The 13,662-nt window shown below is 47.6% G+C and overlaps 1 protein-coding gene across 3 annotated transcripts in view; it reads left to right on the top strand.

The window, feature by feature from the left end:
* The first annotated feature begins 2,073 nt into the window (after window positions 1-2,073).
* The window catches only part of LOC101834406 (phospholysine phosphohistidine inorganic pyrophosphate phosphatase), a 99,581-nt gene continuing 87,992 nt past the window's right edge, over window positions 2,074-13,662 (top strand). For 2 of the 3 annotated variants that reach the window (XM_021228302.2, XM_040752762.1), the window contains exon 1: window positions 2,074-2,254. In XM_021228302.2, the coding sequence (XP_021083961.1) occupies window positions 2,130-2,254 (125 nt within the window). In that variant the 5' untranslated portion in view covers window positions 2,074-2,129. The remainder of the gene's footprint in view (window positions 2,255-13,662) is intronic. The other variant, XM_005064285.4, reaches the window with a different exon arrangement.

The following is a 13,662-nucleotide window of genomic DNA, read 5'->3' as shown; positions in this document are numbered from 1 at the left end:
TTTCTTTAATGATAACATTTGTGATTATGTTGGGCCCACTGGATCAGCCAGGCTAATCTCCCCACACTCATGGGTACAACCACACCTGCAAAAGCCCCATTTTGGCATTTAAGCTAATGCGTTGGCAGGTTCTGGGTATCAAGATGTAGACATCTCAAGGCATCACTGGATTTTCTCCATTTTCTGTTTACCTAGAGAGCGAGAGTGATTTATCCAGGTCCCACACTGAGCTAGCTAAGAGGACAGAACTGCACAGACACGCTCATCATTGGCAGAGGTGGCTGAGGTGCCCTTTATCCTCCTGGGCATGAATCTAGAGGCAGGCATTCTTTCAAAATGTACTTCAGACCTCCTGCCTGCTCCAAAGCCACTGCTGTCACCCATGGCCCACAGCATCTATCCTCTTGGATGTATCTCTGTTACTCATTGCCACTAGGCGCACATCAGCCCAGCTGTCATGAAGGTGTTGTCTTATCCTCTGGCCTTCTTGATCTCTGAAGGCAAAATTTACATCTTAGGTCACTTGGTACCACAAGAATCCTCTGCATGGAGTAGAGGCTTCTGGCAAATTCTTCAGCTGGACTCACTCAGCTCCTACCCCACAGTCTGGAAAGACCCAGATCCCCTTGCAGACTAGACTAGGTGCTGTCCAGCTAGATGCTGAAAGTGGAGTAGTAAGCACAGGAAGACAGTGCTGAACGTATTTGGTTCTCTGCTTCAGCTGAGACAGAGGATTTTCTATTAGGTCCCTAGCATCTTTCAAACAAGCCAAGGAGTAGGAGTACCAAAGGAACAGAGCTTGCGACCATTTCTCACAGATGCCTGACTCCAGCCTGGTTCTTCAGCTTCCACCCTCTAAGCACCAAATCTGAAAGCTCCTTCTTGCCTGGTGTGAACAAATCTTCTTTAGATGGAGTGGCTTCTCTCATCTCTCAATACAGTATAATTCTATTGTCTGGCATAGCAAACCCAAGCAGGGTAGGCATTGCACCTTTTATTTCTCTTGCAAACAGCCTCTCCAGGAATTTCATCAAAAGAATAATGCACAACTCATTGCTATGGGTTAAAGATCCAACATTTTGTGGGGCTAGAGAGATGGCTCAATGGTTAAAATGATCTTTTAGATGACCCTGGTTCAATTCCCAGCATCCATATGGTCACCATGGTCCATAACTCCTGTTTCAGGAGGTCTGATGCCCTCTTCTGGCCTCCACAGGCACTAGGTATGCATGTGCTATACAGACATCCATAAAAACAAACCACAAAAATAAATTTTTAAAAAAAGAGTTCTAGTATTCCGAGCCGGGTGGTGGTGGTGCACACCTTTAATTCCAGCACTCGGGAGGCAGAGGCAGGCAAATATCTGTGAGTTCCAGGCCAGCCTGGTCTACAAAGCTACACAAAGAAACCCTGTCTTAAAAAACCAAAAATGCTGATTTAACACACTGTCATTCTCATTTTCTTCCCACCCCTGTACTCTTTTCTTTCAGTCTGCCTTGGCATTATCATTTACCCTGTAGTCATCCTGTCTGTAATTGTTCCTTTAGTGTCTCTAAGGAGCAGGATATGCCAACTATTCAATTGCTTACAAGATCTCTTCCTCTCTCACTTTAGAGACCAGAATCTCAATATTGCGGTGGGGTTACAAATCCATTTATTTAATTAATACGTGTATATGCATGCGCTCATGGAGCTCTGGGGACAGTGTGCATGAATCGGTTTCCATTTTCTATCATATGGGTCCCGGGAATCGAATTCAAGTTGTTAGGCTTCGTGTCAAGCACCTTAACCTCTGTGGCATCTTGCTGAACCTAGCCTCACACTCTCAGTTCTGCTGGGATTACAGGTGAGACCCATCCCTCTCCGGCGGTTTATTTTTCATTTCAATTTGCCTCGCCCGGACTCTTAGGGAGATGTTCCGGGTACGTGTTCTCAGTTTTTCTTATCTGACCAGAAGATTATAGCTTCCGAGAAGGAATGCAGCCAACCGCCACGCAGGTCCATGTGGTTCCGGTTTGCGCCCGGCCCGCCAGCCGCGGACTACATTTCCCAGAGAGCCCCGTGTGGGAGGCGTGGCTGAAGGATATGGGCGGCTGCTACGCCGGGTCCTAGGTGTACAGCGGAACGCGATGGCCGCGTGGGCCGAGCGGCTGGCAGGCGTGCGGGGAGTGCTGCTTGACATCTCCGGTGTGCTGTATGACAGCGGCTCAGGCGGCGGAACTGCCATTGCGGGCTCCGTGGAGGCGGTGGCGAGGTTAGTGGGCTCCACGCAGGGAGGGCGTCCGGCTGTACCACTGCCGAGCCTCCCGCCTCCTTGCGCATTGGCCCCGCCCCTCAGGCAGGCTAGGAACCAGACGTCGGGAAGGTTGGGTTGGGGCTAGACTTCCAAGGGTTGGAGCTGTGCTTTGGAAGCAGATGAGCTGTTGAACTGGTTAACCTTAAAGTAAAATACAGATTCAAAAGGTGTAGGATATTGCAATATTAATATGCTGTATGTTAGGCCAGTGAGATGGCTCCATGGGTAAAAGGCATTCACTTACCAATTGTGACAACCTGAGTTCAGTCCCTAGGACCCACAAAAGAAGTGGTTGCTGCAAGTTGCTTTTGTCTGACCTCCACACAGTGCTTCACCCTAAACATAAATACATGGAAAAGTTATTTTAAAATATTTTTGCTATGTTACTTACATGTTTAAATGACCATTTTTAAATATACTAGGTTAAGTAAACTATTTTAACCTGTTTCTTTTAACTTAGAAAACTTTAAATCGCATATGTGGCTAGTCATCTAATTCTTTCGTATTGGTTTTGATTTGAGGAGGAGAAGGTGTCTGGTTCTTTAAGTCTGCCCATGCAGGCCCCTGCCAGGAACCACAGTTGGCATTGAGTCTGGGCTATTTGCCTTTGGTGTGCCTAGCCACCACTGTGTAATGGTATAATGTTGGTGAACAGTAGGAAGGGGCTCATTGGCTAGCACTCAGCCTCCCAGAATCACTAGCTGGGGTCCTCTGACCTAACTAGAATTGTTTATTTACCAGCAGTTAAGTAAGCCCTTTGATCCCAAGAGGCACTCTCTCTGTTTATGTGTGTGTACAGAGAAGGGGGTGAGAGAGAGAGAGAGAGAAAGCACTGATGAGGTAACAAGGACTCAAACTGTGTTTTGTAGCAAAGTAAAAGGGACTGGAGAAGGGCATCTATTCCTAGGAAACACCTGGGCCCCTATGTGGACAGATGTCCAGGTTAACCTGTCTTTCTGGCCTCTACATGTTCTCCACTAACCCAGAATGTGTGCTTTGAGCATTATTTGGAGGCCCCTCTTGGAACGCAGTCAGACACTGGACAGTGTTTTGAAGAGAAGTTGCTTCATGGCAACCAGGACCTCATGAGGATTTCTTCTGAAGGGGAGGTAGATGATATTTTGTGCTCAAATGAATAAACTGAGTCACCATAGATGAGAAGTGAAGACAGCTTCAAGGCATGCAAGCCAGGGAATGGTGCCACCCACAGTGGGTATCTTTTCCCACTTTAATTAACCAGTGAAGATAGTCCACCGGCAGACATGCCCAAATGCATGTCTCCTGGATGATTCTGAGTCTCATCTAGTTGACAGTTGAGATTACCTGTGTCATACATGCATATCCACAAACGTATACACACACATACACACACACACACACACACACACACACACACACACGAACTTGTACATATGTACAAATAAGCACAATGAAAATGAGATTTCCTTTGGCATCTTGGCAAGAGAGCCCTTACATCTATGCCTCAAAAAAAAAAATATATATATATAAAAAGTCAGCAACTGAGTGGGAGTAAGGACAAATGACATAATCTTCACTAGGAAAAAATCTCCAGTGACCTCCTAAGCATATGAAAGATGTTCCACCTGGCTTCATTAGAAATGCAAATTAAAACTATACTAATATTTTTTGATAAAACAGACGAGAACCCTAAGTTTGGGAGTGAGTTTGCTTGATGAGTCTTTGTAGAAGCAAATCCTGCCACGTTACACACAAAGACCCAGTTGGTACTGCCGGGCAGTAGTTCCACTCTGGGGATTTGTCCTGCTTTGTTTACGAGAAACAACTGACAAATAAAGTGGCTGTGTCATTTGAAATCATAAAAGAAATCATAAAGGGTGATTTGGGAAGAGCTGCTGTCCCTCTGTCCACAGGGGACACCGTGTGTGAGCGCTTTTCCCTTAGGTGGATTGTGGGTGAGGACAGAAATCACACGTCTCCTCTTTGGGTAGAAGAGGCAGACATGCACATATTCTTGCAGCTGTGAAGAGGCAGACATGCACATATTCTTGCAGCTGTTTTGGCAGACACATTAACTGCTCTGGAGTCTTAGTGACTTAGGTTTAAGCAGAGAGAAGTGGGTGGTGGGAGGAGAGTGGAAGAAAGAGCCTTCACTATCCAACTTTGTATATCAACATTTTTAAAGCTTTGAACCATTAAAAAATAAAAGTAAAGTCACAATATGTGGCTGTAGGTGGGCTTTTCTGTCCTGCCAGCCATTCCCAAATAACCACACAGAGACTGATTATTAATTAGAAATGCTCATCTAATTGCTTAGGTTTGTTTGTAGCTTAAATTAACCCATTCCTACTAGTCTGTGTGCTGCCCAAGGCTGGTTTACCTCATGTACGTACTTCACATCCCGTGGCATCTCTTCAGACTCCACCCTTCTTCTTCCCAGCATCCTGTGTCTGGCTGTCCTACCTGTACCTCCTCCTGCCTAGCTATTGGCCATTCAGCTCTTTTATTAAACCAGTCAGAAGGTGCCTTGGCAAAGATACATCTTCATAGTGTACAAAAAGATTATTCCATAATGTGGCTTTCTTTAGCTGTGGGGTGAAGAATGGTATTAAAACTGACATAAAGCTGGGGATGAGGGAGGTGCCATGGTGGCTAGTTTGGGCACTTGAAGTGGCTAAGGGAGGAGACAGTAAAGTTGGGAACAGAGAAGGAGGTGTTTTAGAAGTAGGTCTAGTGGGACTTTTCCCAGCATGGATATTGTGGGGCCAGAGAGAACAGGAAGTGAAGTGGAGTCAAGGCAGAAGCTTGATGAGGCAGCTGCTCACGTGACTTCTGCAGTCAAGAAACAGAGTGATGAATACTTGTACTTGGCTAGCTTCCTGCTTTATTTATAAAGTCCGGGACCCAAGCCTAGGGAATGGTGCTGCCCACTCTTAGGGTTGTCTTCCCATAAACGTAATCAAGAGAATCCCCCAGAGGCTTGTCTCCTGTGTGATGCCATCAAGCTGATAATCAGCTCATGCTGATAACCACCTCATGCCTTTAATATTCTTCTAACGTCTGAGCCACATGAAAGGAGGGGATTGCTTAAAAAAAGAATCTGTAGCCCAGGCTGACATCAAACTCAGGATCCTCCTTTCTCAGCCCCCTGAGTGCTGGGATCACACTGTGTGCCAATGTACCTGGTTAAAAATTACTGTAGTAAATTCTACCTCTAGAAAACGTTCATATTGTGAGTGTAACACTCAATTCATTGTGTGTAACATCATCTCAGAAAGCCCGGTCCTTCCTCCCCAGCCCAGGGCAACCATGGCTTTGCCCCCTAGTTCCGTAGCTTAGTTTTGCTTGTGAATCTGGATATTGTGGGGCCAGAGAGAACATGAAGTGGAAGGGACTCAGGCAGCGGGACCTTGAGGAGGCAGCTGGTCACTTGGCTCTTCAGTCAAGCGCTTACAGAGTGTGTTTCCCTTCATGGCTGTCCCTTTCACCTGCTGTCACTGCTGTTATTTTTTGAGAGCTCTGTTGTATCTGTGGAAAGTGGTTTTTAGACAGCTCAATTGTGTTGCTAAGCATGGTTCTATGGAGTGATGTCTTACTCTTCCACTGTGAAGAGACACCATGACAACACAACTTCCCAAAGAAAACATTTAATTGGGGGGCTGCATGTGGTTTTAGAGGGTGACTCTATGACCATCATCATGGGGAACATGGCTGCAGGCAGGCAGGCATGGTGCTGGAGCAGAAGCTGAAAGCTTACATCTGATCTACAATCATGAGACAGAAAGAGCTACCTTGGGATATCATGACCAATGACACACCTCATCCAACAAAGCCACACCTCCTAATCCTTCCTAAACAGTTCCACTAACTGGGAACCAAGCATTCAAACATATGAGCTTATGGGGGCCATTCTTGTTTAAATCTCCACACATGATGACACAATTTGTGCATTCCTCTATTTCCCATTTGGGTTATTGCATGGAGAGCATGTGAATGTGTTCCTACAGAGTGCATCTGTGGAACACAGGAGTGTCTGAATTACAAGGGAGGAGTGTGTTGACTTTGAGAAGTGCTGCCAGGGAGTGTTGTGTCATTTGTATCTCAAGTCAGCAGTGTACAAGAGTCTTGGCTCTTTGTCTTTCCCCGTACTTGGCTCGTCTGTCCTTTCCTTTCAGTGAGGCAGGATAGAAGACAGGAAAAATCCTGGGAATATGAGAAATGAGAGGACCTCCTTCCCCCTGGAGTCTGGTTGAAACCTCTTACCCACAGAATGATTCCCAGATAATTAACCATGTAAGACCTTCATCCCTCCCAACTGTAAGCCTGAAATTTTCTGGGGATCTCACCAAAATCCCTTTTACAGAGACAGGATATGTACAAACCCCTCACGTATATACCCTCGGTGACTCCTGGTTTTACTTTATCAGATTATAATTCCACTCAAGGCATTTCCAAAGCATATCATCTCTTGATAAAGAAATGAAAAACAAAGTAAAATTATTTTATTTATTTATTTATTTTAGTGTTTCAAAACAGGGTTTCTCTGTGTAGTAGTCCTGGCTGTCCTGGAACTGGATTTGTAGACCAGGCTGGCCTTGGAACTCACAGAGATCTGCCTACCTGTTCTTCCCTAGTGCTGGGGTTAAAGGCGTGTGCTACCACCACCTGGCTAAAGTAAAAATTTTTAACATCCATTTTAAGATGTAACTTGAAAGCTGGGCTTGATGACACAGGCCTTTAAGTTTGAGGCCAGCTTGGTCTACAAAGCCAGTTCCAGGACAACCAGGACTTTTACACAGAAAAACCCTGTCTCAAGACAAAACATAAAGGTGTAACTTGAGAGCTACCAGAATAGTTATGGTTAATGCTAAGACAGTTAATTTCACCTCTCTATTGAGAAGTCTGACCTTATATTTGGGCGTGTCTTACCTCCTTTGAGTCTTGGAGAAGAAGCCCACACCTATGTGTGTGTGTATATCTTACTTCCTTCTGAGGCCTCTCTTTCTCTCTTCAGTCTTGTGCTTAAGCCTGCATTACAATCTCTTCGATAAAACCTCCAATTCTGCATCATAAATTGGCTAGTCCTGAAAAATCTGATGAGGATTGAAGCCACAAATCCTGTTTTGGCCTGAAATGAGATCTCTGAAAGTCTAGGGGGAATTTCTCTGGCTGTTGAGGGTGACTTTGCAGAGTTATGTCTCTGTCCCCTTCATCACCACAAGGTCATTTTTATGTTCAAGCCCTATGAAGAGTAGAGTGAAGCCTGGGTCCTTACCCTTCCCCCCCCCCCCCCTCCTATCAGGAGCAGAGATGTTGGCAGGGACTGGCAGGAGGAGGCCCCTCTAGATTTCTAGACAGTAGTGTGGCTTTGGATAATACACTTCCCAGGCAGGTAATGGCTCTAGGTATCTCCCAGTGACAGTATGGTAGCTGGCCTTTGAAAGCAAATGTTCACTACCCATAGGCTTTTTATTAGTGATATCCTTCCTAATGCTCTAACCCTTTAATACAATTCCTTATGTTGTGGTGACCCCCAACAATAACATTATTTTTGTTACAACTTCACAACTGTAATTTTGCTACTGTTATCAATTGTAATGCAAATAGTTAGGGAAATAAAGGTTTGCTAAAAGGGTTGGGGCCCACAGTTAGAGAACCACTGCTGTAGATGGCTGCCTCTAAGATGACGTTCCTAGCCTGACATAGCACTACCAAGAAAAGGATGCAAAGAGGTGTGGTGTTGGGAAGGGTCCTGTTAGACCCTGTGGGTTCTGAACGGTCCCAGAAAGGCTTTATTGAGATGAGCTTTGAGGGCTGGACAGATGGCTCAGTGATTAAGAGCACTTGCTGCTCTCGTAGAGGACCAGGGTTGAGTTCCTAGCATTCACATTGTGGCTCGGTTTCCAACACCCACCTATGAATGTCACAACCATTCATAACACCAGTTACAGGGGATGCCCTCTTCTGACCTTTGCAGACACTAGGTACACATATGCACAAATACACATGCCATCCAACGCTGATACATTTAAATAAATAAATCTTAAAAAATAATTAAAGGGCTGGAGAGAGCCTCAGCTGTTAAGAGTACCGGCTGATCTTCCAGAGGACCCAGCATCCACAGGGCAGCTCACAACCCTCTGTAACTCCAGTTCCAGGGGATCTAACACCCTCATACAAATACACATGCAGGCAAGACACCAATGCACATAAATAAATTTAAAAATTAAAGATTTGTTTTGACTCTTACAGGCTTGTGTAGTAGGGGAGACTCTGGTGTGGTGGTGCTGAAATACAGCCGCTTATGACAGCAATCCTAAAGCACACCTAAGGCTGTGAAGCTGACAGCAATGGGGAGCTGCCTTTCCAGAAGCCTGTGGGATTATTAATGTTGAGGCAGCAAGGAACCCAGAGGACTGACAGTCTCTGAACTCCCTGGCTTCCTTGCTACTGGACCAAGTACCTAGATCTGTGCCCAGTCCCCTGGAACGTCTCAAGTGACCTTTGGCTCTCTCTTGACTGACATTCCTTTCCTTACCATTCTTCTGTGGGTTTTGCTGAGAAGGTTTCCAAGCAGCTCTGGCCTCTATAGGCCACCCCTTCCTTTCAGGCCTGGGACAGCCCCAGGCCCTCCATCCCTTGTGACAGGTGCCAGAGGCTTGCGGGTAAGAAATTTTGCCCTCAGTTAAAACACACTTGCCTTTGAAGTTTCTGGGCATTTTCCTTTCTGGCTGGCTGAGCCAACACTGGCCCCTCCCAGAACCCTTCACAGATGGGTCCGCCTCGCCAGGGCACACAGCTGGGCATCCAGCTGGCTTGTGTGACCTTGGCAGCTCTTTTCACCTTTCCCTCTGTGACCCCTTGAAGTGCAGTGCTGCCTTTGAAGTTCCGCAGGAGCTCAAAGGAAGTCCCTGGGGTAAGACCCACTGCTGGAGCAGGACAAGTGTGATGGGGGTGGGATGGGACCTTGGGGACATGCATTTCCCTGGCGGCTCCCCTGCACAGTGACCCCAAGGTGGCACCTTGATTGTGTAAGCCTAGGAGGAAGGGATGGCTCAGTCTCCCATTATTCTCTCTGGGTTTTTCGTGGTAACAGATTTTTTTTACACTTTCCAGAAAGTTCCAAATTATGGGGAGGGGGGGACAGAAAGCACAGGAAAAAGGTAAACTTAGACCTTGAAAATGAGATCAACCACAGTAAGAGGCAGGCAGGTGCTCACTCCCCCACCTCACTTCCACATCTGCCCAGTGAGCCCTTTCCAAGATGAGGGCTAAGGTCTTGAAAAACAGGAAAAGGGGCTGAGTTCTTATTAAAGACAAATGACTGCATGCATCCACCCACACACCCAGCAAACATGAGTTGGATGCCTGCATTGTACCGGGAACCCTGCTGTAGACATGGAGAATTTATGCTGGTAAGCCAGGTGGCAAGAAACCAGTGCCCTGGTGGAGCCAGGCTCGCAGTGCCAGGAGACCAGCAGTGAACCGTTTGTGCAAGGCGGACTAGTGTGCCAAGTTGAGGGAGCCTAAACTATGTAGAGGTCCAGGGCTGCAGGTGCTCATGGGCCTTACAGACCCCACGGCATTGAGTTGAGGCCAAGAGAAGCATCCCAGATGGAAAAAAAGGGGGACAGCTTCGTCCTTCGGTATGGTGCCCCCCAAGCCAGTCCCTGCTACCCACCTAGTCCTGGAAGCTGGTGGGTGGGGTCCATTGACTGCTGGAGGACTTGTGGGCGGGAGTGGACATCTGTAACCCGCCTGGGTCCCCCCAACAGGCCTTTATTGGAGTCCATTTGTGGTCCAATAGGGCTCCCTGAGGGGAACCATTCAGAGTCAGGCTGGGCACAGCAGGGGCTGCAGCACAAAGGCCCTGGCGACTGGGCAGGCAGGCCCTGGCGATGGCCCCCAAGGCATCTGCATGTGAAAGGCGAGCATTTACTGCATCCTGTGGAAGGCCACTAAAGCACATCTGCCGGGCCAGCCTAGCCCAGACTGGCCTTTTTGGAGCCGGCGGAAGGAAACTGGCTAGGCCTCAGCCCAGGGCAGTCTCATAAAGCAATTGCCACCCAGAATGGTGAGCCACCCGTAGCCCAGCCTTCCAGATGGCCCCTCTCGATCCTGAAGGTGAACAGAAATCTCGGGGACCCTATGGAAACCTAGATGCCTTATAGATAGTCTCGGTGCAGCAGCTCGTGACTGGGCCGGGCAGCTTTGGAATCTGGCTGGTCCTCATCTCTTCTAGTACCTCCTCAGTGCTCATTTGCTGTGACAGCATCCAGTCACAAAGACAGGGTTCCTAGGAGTAGCCATAATAATGCAGACCGTAGCCCAGGCCAAGCTGCTTTCTGGCAGTCCCACCTGTGGGCCAGGCTAGCCAGAGAGTCACTGGGAAAGCCTTGGGTATGTGGGTCTCTACTCTGACTTGGGCGAGTGCTGTTGGTGATGACTGAGCTCTGCTATAAGTTGATTGCCCTTTCCTGTCCAGAGGTGAGCCATGATGGGGGAGGGCAGTGTGCTCTGTATCCTGGGTTCTGGGTTTTCTGTTTTGTAATGTCAACACTTGAAGTTTCATCACATAGGTGACTTCCTTCTGTAAATGTTCCTGCCAACACTTAATTCAGAGAAAAGTCCAAGGCCTCTGTCATCAGCCAGCCCTGTCCTAATAACTGCCTCAGACTGACCCTGAGGGCCTTCCAGCCCTTTGCTTTCGTGTTCCCCCAAAACACCGAGGATTTGTGGCCCAGCCTTCTCCCTCTCCTGATCTTTGCAATCCCCAGGGCACTGCCCATCATCACACTGCACTGCCCATCATCACACTGCACTGCCCATCACACTGCACTGTCCATCACACTGCACTGCCCATCACACTGCACATCATCACACTGCACTGCCCATCATACTGCACATCATCACACTGCACTGCCCATCACACCGCACTGCCCATCACACTGCACTGCTCATCACACTGCACTGTCCATTACACTGCACTGTCCATCACACCGCACATCATCACACTGCACTGCTCATCACACTGCACTGCCCATCACACTGCACTGCCCATCACACCGCACTGCCCATCACACCGCACTGCCCATCACACTGCACTGCCTTTTCCCTGCCCTCCAACTCTGAGTTCAACTGAATAGTGAGATTTTAACTCTTTTTTACTGTTGAGGCAGGGGCTTTGAGACAGTGTTTCTCTGTGTAGCCCTTGCTCTCCTAGAACTCACTCTGTAGACCAGGCTGGCCTCGGACTCAGAGATCCTCCTACCTCTGCTGGGATTAAAGGCATGCGCCACCACCACCCTCAGAGCAATTTTTAAAAACTGCGTGTGTGTGCGCGAGTGCATGCACACATGGAAGGCCAGAGAACAGCTTGAAGGAATTGCTTCTTTCTTTCTACCATGTTGGTCTCAAGGGTTGAACTCAGGCAGTTGGTGCCTTTACCTGCTGAGCCGTTTCACCAAGCTGTAGCCTCAGAGCATTTGCCCCTCTACATTTCATTTGGGGAAAGAACCCAAATCAAAAAGGAAAGGAGAAGAATGTTTCCCGTGAGATCAGTCAGTGGCAAGCTCAAGGGTGTTTTGAAGAGTGTTGGCGGTTAAGCCGGGGGAGGGGAGGCAGCAACTGCACACATTTGATTTGCATGCCAGGGGCTACTCAGTGTATCAGGAGACAGAGTGGGCCAGCAGTGCTTTATTCACGGCAGAATCTCTGAATGACACCTTATCCAGACTGCAGACCCTTGTGTAGCTGTGAAGGAGGGGAATTAGCTATTTTGGTGTGGTTGTTAGTTTATATGGCCTGGATGGTAGATAAGTAAAGAAGCTATCGGGTGATGTATATAGAATACCTTGCTTTGGTTTGGTTTGCTTTGGTTTTGTTGAGACAGAATTTTCTTAGTGTAGCTCTGGCTGTCCTGAAACTCACTTTGTAGGCCAGGCTGGCCTCAAACTTAGCGATGCGCCTGCTTCTGCCTCTGGAGTGCTGGGATTAAAGGTGTGTGCCAGCACCATCCAGCCATTAGAATACCTTTTTACAAAATGATTTTATTTGTTCAGTTTGCATTCTGTGGGTATGCGTGGGCTTGTGCTGTGGCCCGCATGCAAAAGGTAGATGGTAACTTGCAGCAGTCAGTTTTCTTTCCATCATGTGGGTCCTAGGGATCAAATTCAGGTGACCGTCTTGCTGGCAAACGTCTTACGTCTGAGCCAGCTCACCTTCCCTTATTTGTTTATTTGTGAGCTGGAGATTCCCTCATGCTCATGTTGTCCAAAACATAGGGAGAGTGGAACTGCTGGGCTCAGGAGTGTTGCTCTGCTCCTGTCTCCACAGAGCAGTGTTCTCAACCTTCCTAATGCTACCAGCCTTTTTTTAAAGATTTATTTATTATGCATACAGTATTCTGCATGTATGTCTGAGAAGAGGGCACCAGATCTCATTACGGATGGTTGTGAGCCACCATGTGGTTGCTGGGAATTGAACTCAGGACCTTTAGAAGAAGTCAGTACTCTTAACCTCTGAGCCATCCCTCCAACCCCGCTGCCAACTTTTAATACAGTTCCTCATGCCATGGTTGCCCCCCAACCATAAATTTATTTTGTGACTATTTCATAACTAATTTTTCTACTGTTACACATCATAATATAGATATCTGATACGCATCCCCAAAGGGGTTGCAACCCATAGGTTGAGAACCATTGCCCTAGAGGTTGGAATTCTAGGTGTTCACCACTGTGCCAGACTCATTTTTGCTTGTTTGTTTTGAGAAAAGGTTTCTCTGTAGCTTTGGAGCCTGTCCTACAACTCGCTCTGTAGATCAGGATGGCCTTCAACTCACAGAGATCGGCCTGCCTCTGCCTCCCGAGAGTTGGGGCATTTATGCCATCTTTTAAAAGACAAAATATAGACTGAGGGGTGGTGGCAAATACCTTTAATCCCAGAACTTGGAAGGCAGAGGCAGGTAGATCTCTGTGAGTTCGAGGCCAGTCTGATCTACAGAGTGAGTTCCAGGATAACAGCCAGGACTATACAGAGAAACCCTGTCCTGAAAAACCAAGAAAAGAAAATACAACCCCCATCCTTCTGGGCTGGTGTCATAACTGATTCATGAACTTGAACTTGGTGGAGAGAGGCTGAGAGTTAGTTTTAGGGGATTATGGGAGGCTGTAGCCACAGCTCTGCCTTCAGCAGTGAGATTTGTTGTCTGGGTTGTGATCTCAGGTGGACAGGGACACCCCTAGAGATCAAGGCAGCCAGTGTGGGTGTTCTAGGGCAGGGTTACTCCTTTCCTTCAGATGGCACAGTAACCTTATGAAGTCATGGCTCCCAGTGTAGATGGAGAAGTTCTTAGGCACTGCTCAGGGTTATGGGAGGGGTTAGGGTGG

The sequence above is a fragment of the Mesocricetus auratus genome, unplaced genomic scaffold (genome assembly GCF_017639785.1).
Source record: "Mesocricetus auratus isolate SY011 unplaced genomic scaffold, BCM_Maur_2.0 Super-Scaffold_4256, whole genome shotgun sequence".
NCBI classification, from domain to species: Eukaryota; Metazoa; Chordata; class Mammalia; order Rodentia; family Cricetidae; genus Mesocricetus; species Mesocricetus auratus.
This window is presented reverse-complemented; position numbering and strand designations above follow the sequence as displayed.